The sequence below is a fragment of the Zingiber officinale genome, chromosome 8A (assembly GCF_018446385.1).
Source record: "Zingiber officinale cultivar Zhangliang chromosome 8A, Zo_v1.1, whole genome shotgun sequence".
Classification (NCBI taxonomy): domain Eukaryota; kingdom Viridiplantae; phylum Streptophyta; class Magnoliopsida; order Zingiberales; family Zingiberaceae; genus Zingiber; species Zingiber officinale.
Genome location: NC_056000.1, coordinates 2,225,573 through 2,245,226, shown reverse-complemented (window position 1 = coordinate 2,245,226; position 19,654 = coordinate 2,225,573). Strand labels below are relative to the sequence as shown.

Sequence of the window (19,654 nt, the reverse complement as noted above, 5' to 3'; positions counted from 1 at the left end):
TTTATGGATGGTGACTACATTTCACTGTGTCACACGTCCCGATGCAAATTTACAGAACCTCTAAATTAAATAAAATGGCCCAAAGGCCAAATCACCCCAAACCCATGCAATTATCCACGAGTAGCCAAAGCCCCACCTCCTTCGCCTTGCTCGCTTCGAGATCGATCTACGATTCCTCCTCTCAAGATTACCAATTCTCCCGGATTCGCCCCATCGCCTCATGCTCTGACTCTTCTGGTGGAGCTGCTCGACCGTAATCGGCTCAATTGGGGCGCCACCGCGCGAGGATGGGATGCGCTGGATCCACTCCGGTCAAAGGAGGAGAAGGCGAGCTGAATAGATATTTCCTGTCGTTTACATCTCGATTGATTTTATCGAATTGGACTTCTATTTTGCTCAGTTGCGCAAAATTGTTTTTTTGGCTCTTGAATTGCCGCTGTTCTGTTGGGTAGCTGTAGCATCTGGGTTCAGGACTTGTTTTTGTTGTTTAAAAATCCAGTTTCCTCTTACTATTGGTGGCAATTAGATCCGATGAGATATTTACTTTCTTTGCTGGATGGCGGATTGACCGTGTATAATGAAACGATTTTTAATGGAGAGTTTTCTTGTTTGAGTTGGAGATCAATGCCCTTTTGAGAATGTTTGGAGCGTTTCAGGGGAAGTGATAGCTACTGGTGTGGTAATTCTCATTCAAATGAATATTTTTATCTTCTTTGAATGGTTTTCATGTCTGGCTTTGGATTGGATTATTGGAGCATATAATATTGCTTATATTCTTTTATGATATCTGAAAAGGAACTATGTTTAGCTATCAGAAAGTAGGCGATTCATGTAGAAATGAGAAACTTAAGTGATATAGAAATCATCAAGAAAATCTGCACTATAACATTCTATAACTCGTGACAGAAAATACTCTAGGAACAAGTATTAGCATTAGGTAAAAAAAGATCAAAAGTCAGCCTCTTGTGCTCTAGGCGCTTTTCTCCTTAGACCAGCTATTCACCTATTTTCGAATCTAAAGTCAATTGAAGAACAAGTACGAGGCTGAATTTTTTCTAGTAAATATATTTGCAGGCATCCTTATTTGTTTCTTTGACACTGAATAAAGATCACCAAGAGCAAGCCCAATTTTGTTTCTGAACTATGTTGGCCTTGGCCTACTTTTTTATTTTCATGTTGGAAAACTGGGTTTAATTTACTTCACTAGGAATTTGATTATGTGTATGAAGCAAGTTCCTTGTTTTTTTTTTTGTTTTTTTTTTCAATACACATGCAGATTTTGGTTCATGCTCTCCTACAAGAAACTAATTTTTCAGTTTGATTGATCTTATGGAAAGGAATTCCAGATTCATTTGTTCACCAATTGTACCGAATGGTGGATTTAATCATAAATCACTTAGTGACTTTCATTTTGTTTTCTGTCTTAGGTTAAATACATGCATTGAAACTTTTATTACCCTTTTAGTTGTGCCATGAATAATGGGACTGCTAGATCTTTCTGTATAATTTATCTTGTTCCACTATTTTTGTGCTGAAAGAAGTTTTCCTCAAGCACTTGAATTTTATATAAAAACAAAGTGGATTTTCTTTGTGGGTCATGTTTATTCATAGATCTGGAAGCCTTTTGTATTAAATAATTCCTGATATTGATTTCTTGCAAATCTAAATAGTTAGAAGTTGGAACCATCAGGGCTTTACCATAGTTTCGAGACAGTCAAAGTGATTTTTCTTGAAAGGAAAATATTTTGTGCGATGTGTATACTGGTTACATATGGTTGAGCAACACGTTCCATGTATGGGATGAGCCAATCGGAGTCCCATGTACTGTAAATGTGTTAGACTTCAATCTTTTTCATGTTAGCACCTCCCTCCAGTTGGCTCTACCTGTTGCATTGCTCATATCCAATGTCTGTAGGAGATGAAGGTAGGAAAACATTTGATTCATTTTGCACCGGAACTAATAATCCCAAAGTTAACACATTCCCATCAAATTACCATTTTTTCACATTAAATACTCAACATATCCAGCAATAGCCTATAATGGAGAACTGCAGCATTTGATGCTTAATTTAGTTCATATGATTGTACCTATATCAGTCTGATATAGCTTCAATGCATCCAGAGACAACTAAGAAATTGCGGAAGCCAAGATCCTGGAGGCATCCCCAACCGATAACTAGCGCTGAACTTAAACAGATGCGTGAAGAATTTTGGGACACTGCCCCTCATTACGGTGGCCAAAAAGGTGCTTATCTTATCAATTCTACTTTTGCCTTTGTTATTATCTATTGATAGTTTTAGCCTGTCTTGCTTGCCATAAAGTGTGTCTATGTAGGTATATGTGAAATCTCACATATGCTGCTGCCAGTGATGGTTCTAAACTGGGTGCTCATAATTGCTGCTTAACTTATCCTGAATAACAATCATATGATCTCCCACTGTCATAAATTCAATGCATTGTTCAATAGGGTGCATTATTAGCATTGTGTTAACAATTACATGATACAGAAATATGTTAATATGTGCATTTATTTGGTCATACAATTATAAATGATTAGTACCCTGAATTAGATGGCAATATCAAGTGGTTCGATATTCTTCAGGAGTATCAGGTAATTTCAAACAGGAGACTGCAACCTGCCGGTCAGTGACTATTTCTTTCAGAGATCATTTGAACAATTGTTATGAGAATGGAATCTTTAAAGAGGAATCTTTTTAGTAAGAAGATTTCGGAGTGGAAAAAAAATATATTTATAGAATATTCTGGATTATTAGAGAGATTCTATTTAAGTTGCTCAAATTTGTTGGTCATTTTTAGATCTGCAGTAGTGCAGTTTATTATGTCTTGGCCTGCTAGCTTATATTTCCCTCTTTCAATTGGAAATTTATCAAGTTTAGGATTATAGATGAACCAAACATTGATGACAAAAACTTGATTGTTATTATGGATGAAGCTTTTGGATTGTTAATCTCATAAAGCCAACCAGCTAGTTGGGTGGTAAAGGCATTGCTATATTGCCAAAGGGTTGAGCATCCAATATGGATACTCCAGTCTGCACAACTGTGCAAAATTTGTCTAATGGTGCTAATTTTTAGTTGAAAAGTTTATGCTATAACAACATTCTTTGTGAACATAATTCAGTAACATTGCCCCATGAACAAGTTATAGCTTGTTTACTTGCTCGTTCAATCGGTATAATGTATACTTGAGCTATATATGAATGAAATGCATACCTCTGTTTATACTAATAGTGTATGTATACTATTAGTGTGTGTGCGTGTATTGTTAAATTCATAAATTGAACATAAACTGTGTTTTTTTTTTTGAATCAGTTATAAAGTTTGTAAATACATTCATTTATATTGAGTTTGTTCAGATTCACAGAAGTCCATAAACAAGTTCTTAGTATCTTGAAATGAATAACTTACAAAATATATAATAGACATCAGTGATCTAAATATCAATTTGGAGTTGGGTTTGAGCATAATTATGAGAACATCTGGCTCTAGTTGAGCTTCGTAAATAGAACATTTGCGATTGAATTGAGCTTGATGTCAATAAAAATTTTGGTAAATGGCTAAAATATGATTCAGCTAAGCAAATCAGCATTCCTATGTGGAGTTTTTTAGTTGAGGGAAAGTTTGTTTAGTTCTGTGCTACTTGTTTCCTAAAGCTACCATGAACTTCCCAGAAGCATTAATGTAAGTTAATAATATCTCAGAGATCTGGGATGCACTCCGAGCTGCTGCCGAAGCTGATTTAAGCCTGGCACAAACAATAGTGGACAGTGCGGGAATCATAGTTTCGAATGCCGATATGACAGTGTGTTATGACGAACGAGGTTTTAACTGTTTTCTTTACTAATTATGCTTTCTTTCTTCATAGTTGTGTCATATTCCATGAAATTTTACAGGTGCGAAGTATGAACTGCCCAAGTATGTTTTGAGTGAGCCTAGTAATTTGGTCCAAGACAGCTAATGAAAGTGACAAACCAGAGCAAGAGCAAGTCATTAATGTAAATCATATATATGACTCGCTGCCCCTTTGAGTTTGAGACTACTAGGAAAATGATTTTGGGCCAATTCACTCATCAAGTTTCCTTTTGAGTAACTAGAACAAGCTCAATTCAGAGACAAAGTGTGTCTTCGTGTAACTTTCAAACTCATTTGTTCTCAAAATGCAGTTTCTTGATCTTCTGTTTTATGTTCCATGTTGTGAGTTTGTGTTCATGCTATAAAAGATTGCTCATATCTTCTATTAACGGTATTTTACTAAACCACGTAAATAAGTTTCGGTATTATTCAAATTACATATTCAACTTTCATAATACACAAATTAAGTACTATATTCTTGAAATATCTTTGTCCAAAACGGACTGGTATATGGACTTTAAATAGGGTTGAGTATTTGATAAAAATCGAATCAAATTAAACAAATTAAATTTTATTGAATTGAACCAATAAAATAAAATAAACTAATTTTTTTTAATAATTTATCAATTAGTTAGGGATTTATACGTCATTCATTTAGGAATTTACTATTAGTTTTTTATTTTGATTTAATTTATTTTGGTTGAGTAATGATAGTTTGTAAATATGATAAAAACAAAATTATAAATCCAGCTAGCCTCCGGTTTGAAAATATCATAAAAGCAACTCAACACGCGGGATTAATGAGACCAAGAATCTTGGTCAAATTACAAACCTTTGGCTGTCCGATTACATGCTGTTCCGAATACATTTCATATATTTTAAGATTAATATTAAACTAGTTAATACTTAGAGTAAATTCATTTATTTATTTGTTTTAGCACATGACAAGTCAAAGTAAATATCTCCCTTATGTGTTAGTCATTATTCTAAGATTAGTAGTCACCCGTGATTTACCTTCTTCGTGTTGATCCTGGAACAGATTGACGGGAACATTAAAAACAAATATATTCATCTTTTATCATCATTTATTTATTTGTCTTATAAAAAAAAAATTATTTATATTTTTTATGATCATTTATTTTTTTCATCATTGTTTTCCGTATTTTTAGTTTTCGAGGTTATTTTATTTTCTTAAAATATATAAAATAATGGAAGCTAGAACTTGCTTTATCAGTTCCGTACTCCCATTTCCTTGTCGCGGCCGAAACGTTACGTCCCTTGTTATAACGCCAACAAGGGTTCAAACCGTTTTCCATTTCGGCAGGGGAAAGGCGCAGCCCAGGTGATGGTCGACGACAAGTCGCTGATTGCGATGGCGAGCAGGGAGAGAGATCGGGAGCTCCTTATCCCAGTGGAGGACCGCCCCTCCGACGCCGACGATGACCCTGACGCCAAGGCGTCCTCTTCTTCAGCCGCCGGTCCCTCCGCCTCCGCCCACCTCCACAGCTCGGGTCGAGAGGTCGCCTCTCTTCACTAAATTGGTTTCCCCACTTCCCTTCTTGATTTAGGGTTTTTGTTTACTTTGATCTGGTCGGAGTCTCCTTATTCTGATCATTTTTTTTCCTAGCACGGACGCGTTATTTAGACGATGGTCACTAGGGTTTGGTCTGGTGCGGTCTTTTTGCTTTTCGATTGAATTTTCGTCTCGGATTTGTTTGCTTCAAGCGTTGGATCAAATTAACGGAGAATGACTGAATGAGCTTGAAAAATTGCTCCTTTTGGTTTTGTAAAATAATTACGTTCATATAGGAAATACTGAAATAGCGAGTCAACTAAATGTAACCGTGTACCTTGTCCGCTCCTGCAAAGAAATCTGTTGGTTCTGTCTTAAATTTTGACGCTTATATAGCATGATACTCACATTATGTTCCTCATCATATCAAAATCAGTTCCCTCGAAGTGCGTGGCTCGTATGTCTAGAGCTGCAAGGATAATGTGTTACCCTTGGTCCCTTTTTAATAACTCCATCGGTAGATTATCACATCCTGTTCATGCTTGTAATCTCTGTGATATTAGAAAGAATTATTGGAAGATGGCTTCAAGAATCAACTGCAAAACACTGGGAGACTTTTATTAGAATTTACTTATTCCATGAGAGATGCACAGAAATATCTGGAATCTTTGCATTGTTTGGTGCTGATTTAGGGAAACTTACCTCAGTTATTCCCACTTGTGATCTCAGGCCTTTTATAAAGTTATACGAAGTTGGGCATCAAAGAAGTTCATGACAGGATGGTAAGCTTCTCTTTGTTGATCTTAAATTTCTCCGGTCCTTCAAAAGAAACTGGATTTCTTTTGGCGTACTCTGCACATTCTTTTAGTTTTAACCATTGAAAAATTTTAGCGGCTATGAAAATGTATGTGTGAATGCGTTTCTTTGCTATTAGAACTAGTCTATTGTGGTCTTTGCTAGGTTTTATATTTTCTTTTCTGTGTGTGAATGTGTTTCTTTCTTTCTTATATTTAATGTCATGTGCTGATGGTAAAACACAATTTTAAGCTCATCATTGTTAGGTCGAAGGATTTGCTGATTTCAAGAAAATTTTCAGAGTAGTCTCTCCCCCTCTCATGATACATTTATTTATGCGTTAAGGTGCCCTCTCCCTTTATGAGATGGTGGTAGCAGGTATTGTTATTTGATAAATAGAGAACCAGAATTAATCATAATCTTTGTTGAAATTTTCTTTGTATAATTGATCATATCCAAAACAAGGCCATTCAACTTTGGTTTCTCAAGGTCAGTAGCTGTAAGTATGTTTACTTCGTTGATTCTTCATTTATCGCTAAATGTATTCAATAGACTTAGTTTATGTATTCAATATGCTTCATTTATTTTCCTTTTAGTTTTAATTTAGACATTATCTTTGTTGACGAGTTATTATGAAGAACATGTAAATATTAAAACTCAGACCATCCATCAGAATGAGTGCTGGATGTACTTGAATGATGCAATAATCACCACTAATCCAAAAGCTTAACCTCTTAGAAAAGGGACCAATTTATTTACTTGTATCCTTATACTCCCCATCATGATGTATAATTATTTTGCTTCACCCCTTTTTTTCTGGCTATAAGCCATATGCTAAATGACTGATGCATTTAACTATAGAAAGTATATTGGTTTTGTATGTGTTATATTTTTGACCATTATCTTTGAAGTACTCCTGGATGAAGTCTTAATTCCTGATCTATTATTGTTTCCTGTGCAGTTTCATCTTGTTTCCAATTGCAATCACCTTTTATATCACCTGGTGGTTCATTCATTTTGTTGACGGCTTTTTTTCACCAATCTATGCTCAACTTGGGATTAACGTATTTGGTATGAAAATTGATTCTCTCAGTGAACATTTTGGTTTATCTTCCTAGATTATTCCTTTCTGTATCCATTATTTAAGAGCATGCATGTATTGGTAGATTAGTATTGTATAACTTTTTGTAATCTTCTCACCACTCACCTGCTTTATCTCTCAATTATAATGCCGACATTTCAGGCAAACTCACGTCCAGGTATTATTCCTGAACATGGATATTATCATATTAGCCATTGTTAGGATTCAAGAAGCATTTTTTTATTGCATCACATAATTTATCAACATTAATTACTGCCTTGGATGAAGATAAGTGCTCTGCTGGGTGTGTTAGCTTAAAAGATCCTTTGCATCTTGTTGTCTTTGTTAATCAGGTGGTTTACTTAAATGGAATTCTCTTTTTTTGTAGGACTTGGTTTTGTGACTTCCATAACATTCATCTTCTTGGTTGGAGTGTTCATGTCATCATGGCTAGGGGCGTCTGTCCTCAGTCTCGGTGAATGGTTTATCAAGCGCATGCCTTTTGTTCGGCATATCTACAACGCCTCTAAGCAAATTAGTTCTGCTGTATCACCTGGTATTTTATACTTGTCTTTTTTTGGTTCTCTATCAGATGTTATTCATGCATAATATATGTTCCCCTTTTGCAGAGCTGAATAAATGTTATTCATGCATAATCTATATTGCCTTTTTGCAGACCAGAATAAATGTTATTCATGCATAATCTATGTTCCCTTTTTGCAGACCAGAATAAACAAGCCTTTAAAGAAGTTGCCGTTATTAGGCATCCTCGAGTTGGTGAATATGCCTTCGGATTTATCACTTCAACTGTTCTTCTTCAGGTCCATTATCGCCATGAATGCTTAGTTTTGATATTTGTTCTAAAAAAAGTCTATGCTCATGTTCTCTTGGTGCAAGCAAATTTACGCACCTCTACTTAGGAGTGGGGAAAAAAAAAACTAATATATCAGCATTATCACTACAGATCAGGTGGAATATATGGGAATAAATTAAATCAGTCAAGCTTAGCTAATTGCCATTCTCGCTGGTTAAAAAAGGGTCAAATAAGTAGAATGGCAGAATGAAAACGAAGGCCTGACAAAACATACATGGTCGAGAAAGGAGCGAAGGAAGAAAAGTTAAAAACTAGACACGTGTGTGTGTGGAACAAAAATATCAATATTGGTACCGGCTGAAGCATCATAAAAGTATTTAATGCCCATAATTATGTATTGTTTGTGCTAGGGGCGGATCCAGCGGGAGACAGCATCGGCGGTCGCCCCTCTTTACCGGCGGTGGAGACCCTAGTATTATGGGGTTCTATCGATGGAGATAGAGGATACTACCTCTTGTTCTATGTATAAATCACCCCCTCATGTTTGAATTCCTGTATCCGCCATTGTTTGTGCTCAAAGCTTTAGTTTTGGCAATTCTGAAGTTCTTTAGCTGTCGCATTAGACATGCAAGTCATTAGAGCATTTTATTAGTCTCTCAGGATCATTCATTTCTCTATCATGTTCTTCCTCTCGTAAAAATTGTACATTTTTTTATATCACTTGTTTCTCCATTATGCAACAGAGCTACAATGGTGAGGAGGAACTCTGCTGTGTCTATGTTCCAACAAACCATCTCTACATTGGCGATATTTTTCTGGTCAATTCCAGTGATGTCATAAGACCAAATCTCTCCGTCCGTGAAGGAATTGGTAAACCACAGCCCTTCCACCATTTTTTTTTTTTTTTTGTAGTAACTCAGCTCCAGAATATCTAACTCCAACAAAACATCCTGTGAACTCATCCTTATTAACTCAAATCCATGGTTACTTGCAGAGATTGTGGTCTCAGGTGGCATGTCAATGCCTCAAATTCTAACAACGCTGCATGAAAGCCCAGCACTCAATCGAAGTAGAGCCAGCAGAAGTTGATACCAAATGGCACCATGCCTTGGCAAGTAAACCCTCTTGATCTTGCACTTCAAATGCTCATATATTTAACTCTCCCAACAGTGTTTGGTTTAGATAGGTGGATAAAAGATCTGGTGATATTATCTAGATTTGTGTACTATTTTGATCTCACTAAACATTATGTTGTAAATTCTAATTTCATGTCTCCAATCAATTAGCTGGTTAAGCCAGTTTAGCGTTTATTACCACAACTATATTTCTTGCATTGTGAATACCAGTGCCACTCCAATTTTTCCCCGTAAAATACTTGCTTTCTAATAAGCCTAAAATTAAGACAGAATCTTTTAGATCAATTAATATACATTTTCATGAACATAATTTTCCATTTAAAAATTTAGTTGAATGCATGGGTAATTACATCATAATGCAGTACATATTATTGCTGGAATTTTTGGTGCATCTAACGGAGTTTTGGGAACAGATTGCCGATACGCCTTATTTTATTTTATTTTTTTATTAAAAAGATGTCTTAAATAAATTTTGTTCCTAAATCCTTCCTATTCAATAAAAATGAATTCTCTTTTTTATTTTAAAAATATTTTATAAAATATTTTTTTTATAAATTCAATTTTAAACTACTGATTATTGAGATTGATTGAGAGAATTTTAATTTAATTAGTAATTAATTTTCATTTCCAGTTTTAAAAATTTTAAATAAAATTATTTTAAAAAATAAAAAAATATCTATCACATTTTAATCTTCAATAAATTTGAATGTTTTAAAAATATATATATATTAAACTTTATCGCATTTGTTTAATTTTTCTTTAGGTGAACGGCAAGTAAATTGTGTCATGCATGTAAATGAATGGATTGGTGAGATCAATCCTTTTCTAAACTGTGCTTCTTCCTTGTCATGTTCGCCTTGCTAAATGTCTTATCTAACCAGAAAGCTTCTTTCTTACTCTACAGCTGTTCCTTGTGTGATTAATTTCCATTTTTTTCCTCACATTTTCAGTTTGGATCTCAAATATTGAGCACTTCTCTGTCTGAAAAATAAAAATAGTTTGCAGTAACCTTGAGCTATTATTTAATAAATCTGAACTCTATTGAGTTTTAAACAAACAATTTCTAAATTGCAATTATTTTATAAACTATAAAAATTGAGATTGTAAGAGATATTAATTCGGGTAAAATTGAAACTACAGGGATCAAAATGAAAAGCAACCGACACATAGATAACTTGTTCCATGTGTGTGGTGGATGAGTTAGAAAAAGCCCCACCTGGTTGGATAACATTCAATAACATAAATTCCCAAATTTTAGTTTAAGACTCAAACCCACACAATAAATCAAACATCAAGCAACTAATTGATTTAGTCTTTTATTTCAATAAAATTTTGATAAAAGAATTTTTCTAAAACAGTTTTATGAAATATCCTCGCATGGCATTAGATATTCTAGTGCAAGTTGAGATTGACTGTGTTCAAACTTGCTGATGGATAATTAATACGAGCTATCGAGGAAGCTTAATTTGTCTGCCAAAAATGGCAGTTGAACTGCACCAAGACATCCTGAATCTCCATTAGCTTCTTCTTCAAACATCAATTGTGAATTGTGATCGATCCACACTCCTCCAACCTCTCCCAACTCCCAAAATCCCTTTCTCTCCTATAAATCACCACTCTCTTCCCAATTCCCCAAACTGTTATCTCTCAAATCTCAATCGACTATGGAAGGACTTCCCACTTACTGCTTTCCTCCTCTCGACACTAACAATCAGCACACAGTAGCTGCAGTTGGTGCGGATCTCGATCACTGGCCGGCCTTGCTAGCTCAACTACTCCAGCCACCGCCGCCGCCGCCGCAGCCGGGGCTATTAATATCCGACGACGGTGCTGCGAGGGAGGGGAAGGAGAAAGGGAAGAGAAAAGGAAACAAGAAGATCAGTGAAGAGAAGCCGAGGTTTGCATTCCGGACCAGGAGTCCCGACGACATACTCGACGATGGCTACCGGTGGCGCAAGTACGGCCAGAAAGCAGTCAAGAACAGCTCGTTTCCCAGGTGATATCAAAAATTTTCAAGTTAATTTTTGTTTTATATATCGATTGACAATAATCTGAACGAATCTCTTTTTCTCATATTGCTATTGTCGACGAATGAAGAAGTTACTATCGATGCACGCACCACGCATGCAACGTGAAGAAACAAGTCCAGCGTCTCTCCAAGGATACGAGCATCGTCGTGACTACCTACGAAGGAATTCATAACCATCCATGCGAGAAGCTAATGGAGGCTCTTGCTCCTCTGCTCAAGCAGCTCCAGTTCCTCACAGGCTTGTAATCATCGTTCAAGGTTGATTAGTTCCTTAACAAATCAAGAACGTATAAGATGTAAATAGTATATATATATATATACACTCACACAACCCACGCACACACAGCATACATAAACATACAATATACATAAAGTTCTGCATTGTGTAAGTGAATTGCATCTCAAAGTTGATTCATAGGAGTGTTCTTGTTCTTTTGGTGCATGGTTCAGATAGGTCTCTTTTATGTGATTTGTGTTTGAGCGTTATTGGAAATCAGATTTGCCAATTACCCATGAACCGATTAAGAACGCATACTGCTGCAGAACACCATTGAAGAGGACAAAATGAGCTTATACTTGAAGTGACAACTCTGATAAAATTTACAGCAGTTCTTGTCATTCAATAGAGGTTGGGATTTCTAAAAGGTTCCAACAACTAGATTTGTACTTGTTGTCCATCAAGTCAATAGACAAAATCATACAACATCACTATAATTCCTTATCCTGTGCGGTAACAGGAACCATGCCCATCACAGTTTACACTACATCTGTTCCTGGACTAGTGTTTAGAAACTGCTGAAGCTTGCCGCTGGGCTTGCTGCGGCTCTCCTCTTCTAACTTTTCAATTGGGCTAATTGAGCTTGGCTTATCGATCATTGACAAGAAGTTGGCAGCAATAATTGATGGCGCACTTCCGGTCTCCTCGTCTGGAAGAGATGATTCTTCTGTTTGGATCAATTGAGAGCTTTTTAGTTTATCCTGTACATGTAACAAAACAATTGTTAGACTCGCATCATATGTCCCTTCAAATTTATTTTTGTTGTTCACCCAAACTGGTTAGCATGCTTCGGCTGATGCTGGATCAAACCATACATTTGTCTTAGCAAAAGTAAATGAATGTAGGCAACGAGTAAACTGAATAGCAGAAAATAAGCATACCAACAAAGCTGAGTTCTCTGTTCTCAATGCATTCGAGTTTGTAGTTAGTCGACTTATTTCAGATCTGAGGTTAGTGTTTTCAGCAAACAAGGTATCAACTTTCTTAGCAAGTTCCTCATTTTCAGCCTGAGATGCAAACAATTAGAATTTCAGTAACATCATGAGAAAGATAACGGCCTGAAATGCAAGCAATTGATCAAAATTTGAACTTATGTACCTGTTTTCTCAACCTTGATCTTCTAGCAGACTCTCTGTTAGACTGTTTCCTTTTCTCTCGTTTCACTGTCCGCTCATCCTGAACAAATAAGAACTCCTAGAGTTAGCTATAAGACAAGCTATGTCAGGGAAAAGATCCCAGATGGCAACGTAATACATGTAAGTGCTTTAGACTCTAGTCTAAAGCAACACGACTTGCTTAGGTATGGGTCCAGATAAGGGAACCATGACAGCTGCATTTTATACCTTAAAGGGATGATCGTTTCTATGGAAACCTACATGAAAATTGTTAATGAGATGTCAATCAAATACTACAACTGAACAGAATAAACCAGATGTTAGGCATTGTATTGAGAAAATGCTTAATATCAATAGTGGGAGAATTTATTTACATCAGTAACTGTATTACTGAATAGTTTTTTTTTGTAAGGTTTAGTAGCAATTTTAAAACAAAAACATAGACAAGAAATGAATATCAAGAATGGAGATTCTATCACCTGCATCCATGGTTCAGAAGGTACACCATTACAACCAGACATCTTAGGAATGGTTGTTTGGTGGACAGGTGTGCCATTTTTTTTCACTGGAAATGCTTGCACTAGACTAGGTGAAGTTTTATTCCTCATTTGATATCCTGTAGTATCCATAGGTGTCCTGGAAACTCCTGAAGAAACTTTCAAGGATGAACTTTCCCCACCAGTGACAGGATTAATATCCGAGTCAATTTTTCTATCATCTGCAGTTAAAAAACATATTTAATGACTTCAAAAGGAGCTATTGCTTGTTTGACTTCAGGCAAACTGGTAGAACGCAGTTTAAGAAATTAGAGTACAAGATAGCATGGATTGTGATACCTGATGATGATCTATCTTTAGAACCAACCTTGCTTTGGTTGCTAGATCCCTATTACAAGAGAGGATATTCTGAATAAAAGTGGCAGTTGTGCGGTCTCATAAAAGTACTAAAGGCACCATTTAAAGCAACAAAGGAAATGAAAAAGGGTAAAAGGACATTACTCCTGTTGAATTACTCCCATCACTTCCATTGTGAGACCCATCTGCACTATTATATCCACTGCACAAGTGTAATAAAGAAATACTTAAAAACCCACTGAAAGCAAAATTTCTATGAGAAATTTTAGCAGTGCTAATCTCTATCTGCAAATATAAACTAAAATAAACCTTTGTGACAGCTCATGTTGATGAGAACTTGCAGTATTATTTGAACTTATATTACCCACAGCTGCATTAAGCTTAGTTGTGATCTCTTTGTCCTTGCTCCCTAATGATGTATCAGGAGCTCCTACATTCAAAGGAGTTGCCATCTGTAAAGAAGGCCAAATATGTGAAAAAAGTTGATCTCCAGAGAAAGAATTTAAGCTTCGAATGAAACACTATAACAATTTTTTTTAAATGAATAAATAAATAAATTGAAAGAAAATATTTCCTCACCACTACTGCTTCAGTTGATGCAAGGAGTTGATGAGGACCCTGCAAATAGAAACATGTTGCTCAATGAAACAATTTTAATAAATTATTGGGCATATAACATCCATGCATAAACTAGCTGTTATATATCCTAAACACCAAGCAAAGTCCAAATCAGAAAAGATGGTATGTCAGAAAGAAGAACGACTTACAGGGGGCATTGATGGGTGAGGATAACCTCCATTTGGATAAATTGCCGCATATGGTGACCCAAAAGGAGGGATAAGGGGCTGAGTCCATGAAAAAAATAACATCAAGACTGATGAAAGTTAATTAATAGTCACCTTATGCAATGAAAAAATAATGTATGTTGTGCCCAATAACATGCTTTTGCAATTCCATTCTCAGTTCATTGATCAACAGTTCAAACTTCACAACCATTTGCAATTCTATTCTTTCATTAAGACTGACGAAAGTTATGTTAAGAGACGATGCTTTACTTTACTTTTCCGCCACCACATTCCTCCCTTTACCAGCAAGACTTGTATAACCCCATTCAATAAAGCAATCAGCCAGTCTCAAGTCCAAACCCCAAGAATAGAGTAAGAACAGAAAACACTTCTAGAGGTCACGCACGTGTAAGAATCAAAGCACCACTCCCCCAAATTCAAGCGAATGGATGAAACACAAATATGTTTATTAATTATAAATAAAAGTCTGAAGGTAAGAACAATGCCAGATACATAAACTAAGGCTTGGTTCACTTTTTATTAATAATAGACCTCCTTTCAGATAAAGTTGTAATTAAAAAATAGAATGTAGTTAGAACATGATCAAATAATTTAAATACCCTTGGAGCCCACATGTATGGATGAGGTGCATAACCAGGCACAATTGAAGTGCTGAAATAAGGAGGCATCACTCCAGGACCATAATATGCCTGAAAAAAAAGAAGAAGAAGAAGAAGAACAGCCTCTTCTTCTTTAGTAATATTCTTAGTTTCTATCCAGAATGATACAAATAAAATCCAGTAATAGCTAACTTGCATAGCTGCCCAGTCAGGATATGGATGAAATGCAGGTTGATCCTGAAAATGGCGAAAATGATAATGAATTAAGTTAACATTGGAAACCAGTATTTCTCACTAGTCACTACTCGCAGCAAGAAAAAAACACTTTCAAGGATTTAGGTAGGATAAGGATAGCAAGTAAACAAACTGTGACATATTGAAAGCACAAAAGCCAATTATTTTTTAAGCTCCCCACTAGTGGATTACCTACAATTAGTAAAGGTTGCATCAGTGTGTGGCACAAGCAACTAGATATAACAAAATCAATTGTTTAGTAAAGAGAAAATGCACATGTAAAATCATCATATAAAATGTACACCCACCTGTACATGTGAAGGCAATTTCTCTGTTTTCGAAGGCGTCATTGCTTCATTATTTCCCATTAAGTCTCTATCTGCACGTATATAGTTGATTAAAATCACAAAAAGAAAGAACCTTTTGGGAACATAATCAGCAAGACATTTCTTTCCAGGAAAATTCTGGAGTATTGACAAATGACCTGTCAATCAATTATTTTGGATTTATTGACTGACCATGCAAAAAAAAACATTATAATATCTGACAAGGAACAAGATTGTCATGCTCGGCAGTATGGTTGACAAGCCAACACATACTGAACTGAAGGTCCAACATAAGCTCGAGACAGGATGCAGAAGGCATTTTAAAAATGTAAAAGTAACAAACGGACCTACCGATTACCACCCAAATGTTGAAAACCCCCAAATATGGTAAATAATACTCTAGGACAAAATCTGTTCTGGACAACAAAATGTGACTCGGATCCATATGTGACTGGACCATATTGCAGGTCCCAAGATGAACTAGGAACGATGTCAAAAAGGTAACTAGTGTAAAAATCTAAAGGTTTTGATTATTTGACACAGACAAAAGATGACATAACGAGAAGACAAATTTCCGTATCTGATTTAGAAGAAAAAATGTTTCTTATCATCGGTTAATCAGAGACAAGCTTTTGTAGCAGTAGAAACAATAATTTTCTCAAAGTTTGACACTATTCGCTGCATATCAACATATCTTTTCAGGTCTATGATCCCTACTCTAGTCCCAATTATCCTGATGCATCGTCCACACCTCTAATCTCCCTCGCAGAATCACAAATAACGAAACAAGAAATCATATTAACCACGAAATTCGTAAATATCCGTCCGTGTTTGTTCATACCCGATCGCCACAAGAAAAGCAACCAGAATACAATTTTTCTTGCAGGAGAGAACAAAACACTAATTCTGACGAACATAATTCATAGGCAGCAAACTCTTAACTACCGCTAACTTATATCGGGGGCGAACAAACGATATAAAACAACATAATGCAGCAACGGCGCACAGAATCAGCCCGACAATGTAACTGACCTGAAGTATCCGGCAAGGATTCCTTCTCCGATTATCTACCTTGCCAATTCCAGACAACTACGGCTCCAAAAAGCGGAAACCGCTGGAGAAAGGGGATCAAATTCCTCAAGGAGACTCTGAGCTCGAAAGTTTTCAAAAGGAGGATCGAACGGCAAGAGAGGAAGGCAAAAGAAATCGAAACTCCGACGCGACTCTTCGTCTTCTTCTCCAGGAATCCGCCAGAGACAGCTCGGCGGTGAGGAGATGAGACGATCAAGTCCCAACTCGAGCAAAGTGTAGAGAGGAGAGAAGAGGGAGCCACGTCACCGTACGCGTGTCCTTTTCAACCATGGAGATACGATTAATACTGCTAAGATTATTCTTACTCGCATTATGACCCGAATCGAAAACCCGATAGACGATTGGAGAGCAGTTACATGAAGGGGTCGAGGCAAGGAATGAGTAATTTGCGGCGGGTCGCGGTGGCCCGTCTTGTTGTCGTGCGCCACTAATTCGTTCGGAAGGACAGGGTCCGCACACGTGTCGTCGAAATGCAGTAGCGGTCAATCACGTGGCCGGTGATGTGGGAATTGGCAGGCAGGGACCCACCTGCCACTTCTTTAGTAGAATTCGGTTTTTGTTTGTACGTTTATAAAGTCACCCGGAAGAAATACCTCTCGTTGATTCGTTAAAAGAGTGCGCTAACGTCTGTAATCCAGTCATAGGAAAGGTAGTTGCTCCGTGCCTATAGATAAGAGTTTATGTAGAGATAAAATTAAAGGGACGCAGCTCAGCGTGGCCTTGAAGTTGGATAATGGACTAACGTGGTTGTGGCGTGGACGGATATAAGAGATTGAAAGAGTCAAGTCAATATTTTCACTATGAATTATTGATCAGGGGCTATTTGATTTTTTATTTTATTATAATAGTCCCGGAGCTATATGTAGATTTAAATTATCATCCAACTACTTACCATTTAATTCTTAAATCTAATATATTTATAGATTTTTTTTAAAAAAAAAATAAGGATTAGGATCAGTATTCAATTAATTCTATTAAATTAATATTAATTTTTTTATTATTTTTCAAATAAATTCGATTAATTCTGTATTAATCGATATAATTTATTTTAAATTTAATTTGACTTTAACAAAACTTTAATTTCGATTCAATTAATCGACATGAAATTAATTTTTAATTAATTCAATTAATTTATATATCGAATTAATCGAATATATATCCCTAAAGAAGATGTAGTCTAAGGATATTAAATTTTTAAGTTAATCGTCATGTGCACTTTTCGATTTACTCTATTGATCAGTGAAAATTTTTGTAAGATCAAATCAATCATTTAAAAATAATTAATAAGACTAATTGAATTTTATTATATTATAATACATTTATTAATCTATTTGGACATTCTACGATGAACTCTCAGTTATTCACTTGATAGATTGTTTGAATCGTGCTTCCCACGGACCGATTTGGTACCTAATTAGATGGTAGAGGAGGGATGAAATTCCCGAAAAAATAATTGTTTGAGAAATATATACAATTTATTCCTAAGAGAAAGACCGTTAATTTAATAAAAATTTAAGGGTGAAGGATCAGTCACTTTTTATTATATAAATTATTTGAATCGTATTAACTAACAAAATATTTTATTCTTTTAATTCTTCGTGCATTGATGATTTAAAAAATAGATTTAAAACGCCCCCTGTCATTTGCTAAGGAATACTAATACTTCTGGAAATGTTTGAATTAAGAGCTTCCTATCTTTCCTGTTTACTTCCAAGTTGTTAAGACACTCTCTAGTGTTGTTGCTTTATCGCGGCTCTTGCGAGTCCCTTTCTCTCTCTCAGTTGAGGTAGGGTTTTTTGGATTATTTTTTTTTTTTATTTAGGGAGATGTGTCACTCATATTTATGGTCGAATTATGATCATGATCTAACCGTAAATGGTTGTGATCCTTTCTTGGATTCATCGTCTCCATCAAGTTATAGCTTTTATTCGGAGTGAGCGGTTGGAGGTCGCTCGGAGGACACCCTCACTCGACGTTCAGTAACCTGACCACTTATCCACCACCGGAAGTCGCTCCGAACAAAAAAATATAACCTGATAAGGACAAGGAATCCAAGAAAGAATCATAATCATTTACAATCGGATCGGGACCACGATCCGATCACAAATACGAATGACATATTCTTGGACCATAAAAAAATGATCCAAGAAATCTGTACTCCTATCCATTATTTCTTAAACGTAAAACAAATAGTGAATAGATGATAATTTTATTTAATCATCACAGTTTAAATTTCAAAAAATGACTAATTAGAATTTATTCTATCATACCCTTGACAATATGTTAGAAAGAGAAGGCACCTGTCAAAACAGGTTCTAAATTCCCTAAGCCCTGTTTTTAGCTCGTTTAGAAAAGCAAGGAACATGAAAAAAAAAAAAAATGTAAATTGGAGAAAAATTCTGTAAATACAATTTAAACTTTATATGTAGTCTACATCTTCAAAAATTTCAATTTCATTTTCTATACGTAAAGTTTTGTTTACTTCAACTTTCTCGTATAAATATCGTTATCTAATTACCCTCATATTTTTTAGGTATCAAAGTCTAAAAATGAGTATAATTCCTCTTAAATTTGACACTTTAAACTATAATCAAGTATATTTTCTATCAAATTGAGCATGATTTTTTCCCGTTTAATATAATTTCTCTTAAATTCATCATTATTTTAAAAAAATCTAGTATATTTTTATCCAATTGAGCACTATTTAAAAAGAATTTTGTATATTTTTTATGTCAATGATATGGAAAAAAAGTAATGCTCAATTTAATAAAAAATATACTAGATTCTAGCTTAATGTACTGAATTTTTTTTTAAAAAATTATACTCAATTTTACACTTGACCGTAGAAGGTTACTACCATGCTGGAGGTCAATGTCACGGTGGTCACGGGCCTTTTGTCATCGTCCAATCAGGCAACCCACTTGCCAGATCGGAATAAGGAATGGCTGATCCGACATTATCATAACTCAGTCACACACAGAGCTTCCGACACTCAGAGAACCAAAGTAGCGGTAAAACAGAAGCCGAGTGGCTATCCTGCTCGAACTTACATCAGGTCTCAGAACCAACATACGACCTTCAAGCACGACCTCTCGTTCGTCGTAATAAGG

At 35.7% G+C, this 19,654-nt stretch overlaps 4 protein-coding genes across 11 annotated transcripts; 3 read left to right on the top strand and 1 right to left on the bottom strand.

Annotated features, from left to right (window-relative positions):
• Positions 1 to 85: 85 nt before the first annotated feature.
• Positions 86 to 4,209, top strand: LOC122011856 (ubiquitin domain-containing protein 1-like). Its single transcript, XM_042568259.1, has 4 exons — positions 86 to 327; positions 2,123 to 2,245; positions 3,723 to 3,842; positions 3,915 to 4,209. Exons 1-4 carry the CDS (start codon positions 288 to 290, stop codon positions 3,977 to 3,979), a joined length of 348 nt encoding a protein of 115 aa, XP_042424193.1. The 5' UTR covers positions 86 to 287; the 3' UTR covers positions 3,980 to 4,209.
• A 958-nt stretch (positions 4,210 to 5,167) lies between these two features.
• LOC122011854 (protein LIKE COV 1-like) lies at positions 5,168 to 9,386 on the top strand. 3 transcript variants are annotated; one of them, XR_006120048.1, is made up of 8 exons: positions 5,168 to 5,392; positions 6,116 to 6,168; positions 7,143 to 7,252; positions 7,651 to 7,818; positions 7,986 to 8,083; positions 8,487 to 8,599; positions 8,820 to 8,946; positions 9,071 to 9,386. XR_006120048.1 is itself a non-coding variant. In XM_042568257.1 (7 exons), exons 1-7 carry the CDS (start codon positions 5,219 to 5,221, stop codon positions 9,163 to 9,165), a joined length of 825 nt encoding a protein of 274 aa, XP_042424191.1. In that variant the 5' UTR covers positions 5,170 to 5,218; the 3' UTR covers positions 9,166 to 9,386. The 3 variants fall into 3 exon arrangements, 1 of the variants encoding a protein (XP_042424191.1); XR_006120047.1 differs by having other exon boundaries at positions 7,986 to 8,599; XM_042568257.1 differs by lacking the exon at positions 8,487 to 8,599 and having other exon boundaries at positions 5,170 to 5,392.
• Positions 9,387 to 10,558: 1,172 nt separating this feature from the next.
• LOC122011853 (probable WRKY transcription factor 43) lies at positions 10,559 to 11,653 on the top strand. Its single transcript, XM_042568256.1, has 2 exons — positions 10,559 to 11,208; positions 11,310 to 11,653. The coding sequence occupies exons 1-2, from the start codon at positions 10,877 to 10,879 to the stop codon at positions 11,485 to 11,487; spliced, it is 510 nt and encodes a 169-aa protein (XP_042424190.1). The 5' UTR covers positions 10,559 to 10,876; the 3' UTR covers positions 11,488 to 11,653.
• Positions 11,654 to 11,798: 145 nt separating this feature from the next.
• On the bottom strand, positions 11,799 to 16,776 carry LOC122011851 (G-box-binding factor 3-like). Of its 6 annotated transcripts, XM_042568253.1 has the most exons (14): positions 16,485 to 16,775; positions 15,435 to 15,505; positions 15,260 to 15,318; positions 15,085 to 15,129; positions 14,893 to 14,982; positions 14,255 to 14,332; positions 14,067 to 14,105; positions 13,797 to 13,939; positions 13,632 to 13,689; positions 13,470 to 13,518; positions 13,113 to 13,351; positions 12,617 to 12,694; positions 12,400 to 12,525; positions 11,799 to 12,219 (listed from the first exon to the last, which is right to left on the bottom strand). In XM_042568253.1, exons 4-14 carry the CDS (start codon positions 15,088 to 15,090, stop codon positions 11,998 to 12,000), a joined length of 1,128 nt encoding a protein of 375 aa, XP_042424187.1. In that variant the 5' UTR covers positions 15,091 to 15,129; positions 15,260 to 15,318; positions 15,435 to 15,505; positions 16,485 to 16,775; the 3' UTR covers positions 11,799 to 11,997. The 6 variants fall into 6 exon arrangements, with proteins under 6 accessions (XP_042424187.1, XP_042424185.1, XP_042424186.1 ...); XM_042568251.1 differs by having other exon boundaries at positions 14,893 to 15,129; XM_042568252.1 differs by lacking the exon at positions 15,260 to 15,318.
• Between the last annotated feature and the right edge of the window lie 2,878 nt (positions 16,777 to 19,654).

What these genes read in the sequence shown, in the direction of transcription:
- LOC122011856 (XM_042568259.1), top strand. Translation starts at nt 288, where the DNA reads ATGGGATGCGCTGGATCCACTCCGGTCAAAGGAGGAGAAG. An exon ending in TCCGGTCAAAGGAGGAGAAG is followed by an intron (nt 328 to 2,122) that starts GCGAGCTGAATA and finishes CAATGCATCCAG; the next exon opens with AGACAACTAAGAAATTGCGG. An exon ending in AGTGTGTTATGACGAACGAG is followed by an intron (nt 3,843 to 3,914) that starts GTTTTAACTGTT and finishes GAAATTTTACAG; the next exon opens with GTGCGAAGTATGAACTGCCC.
- LOC122011854 (XM_042568257.1), top strand. Translation starts at nt 5,219, where the DNA reads ATGGTCGACGACAAGTCGCTGATTGCGATGGCGAGCAGGGAGAGAGAT. An exon ending in TAGTTCTGCTGTATCACCTG is followed by an intron (nt 7,819 to 7,985) that starts GTATTTTATACT and finishes CCCTTTTTGCAG; the next exon opens with ACCAGAATAAACAAGCCTTT. An exon ending in CTCCGTCCGTGAAGGAATTG is followed by an intron (nt 8,947 to 9,070) that starts GTAAACCACAGC and finishes GGTTACTTGCAG; the next exon opens with AGATTGTGGTCTCAGGTGGC.
- LOC122011853 (XM_042568256.1), top strand. Translation starts at nt 10,877, where the DNA reads ATGGAAGGACTTCCCACTTACTGCTTTCCTCCTCTCGACACTAACAAT. An exon ending in AAGAACAGCTCGTTTCCCAG is followed by an intron (nt 11,209 to 11,309) that starts GTGATATCAAAA and finishes CGACGAATGAAG; the next exon opens with AAGTTACTATCGATGCACGC.
- LOC122011851 (XM_042568250.1), bottom strand. Translation starts at nt 15,494, where the DNA reads ATGGGAAATAATGAAGCAATGACGCCTTCGAAAACAGAGAAATTGCCT. An exon ending in TAAAGATAGATCATCATCAG is followed by an intron (nt 13,352 to 13,469) that starts GTATCACAATCC and finishes TTTTAACTGCAG; the next exon opens with ATGATAGAAAAATTGACTCG. An exon ending in CTTCTGAACCATGGATGCAG is followed by an intron (nt 12,695 to 13,112) that starts GTGATAGAATCT and finishes TTATTTGTTCAG; the next exon opens with GATGAGCGGACAGTGAAACG.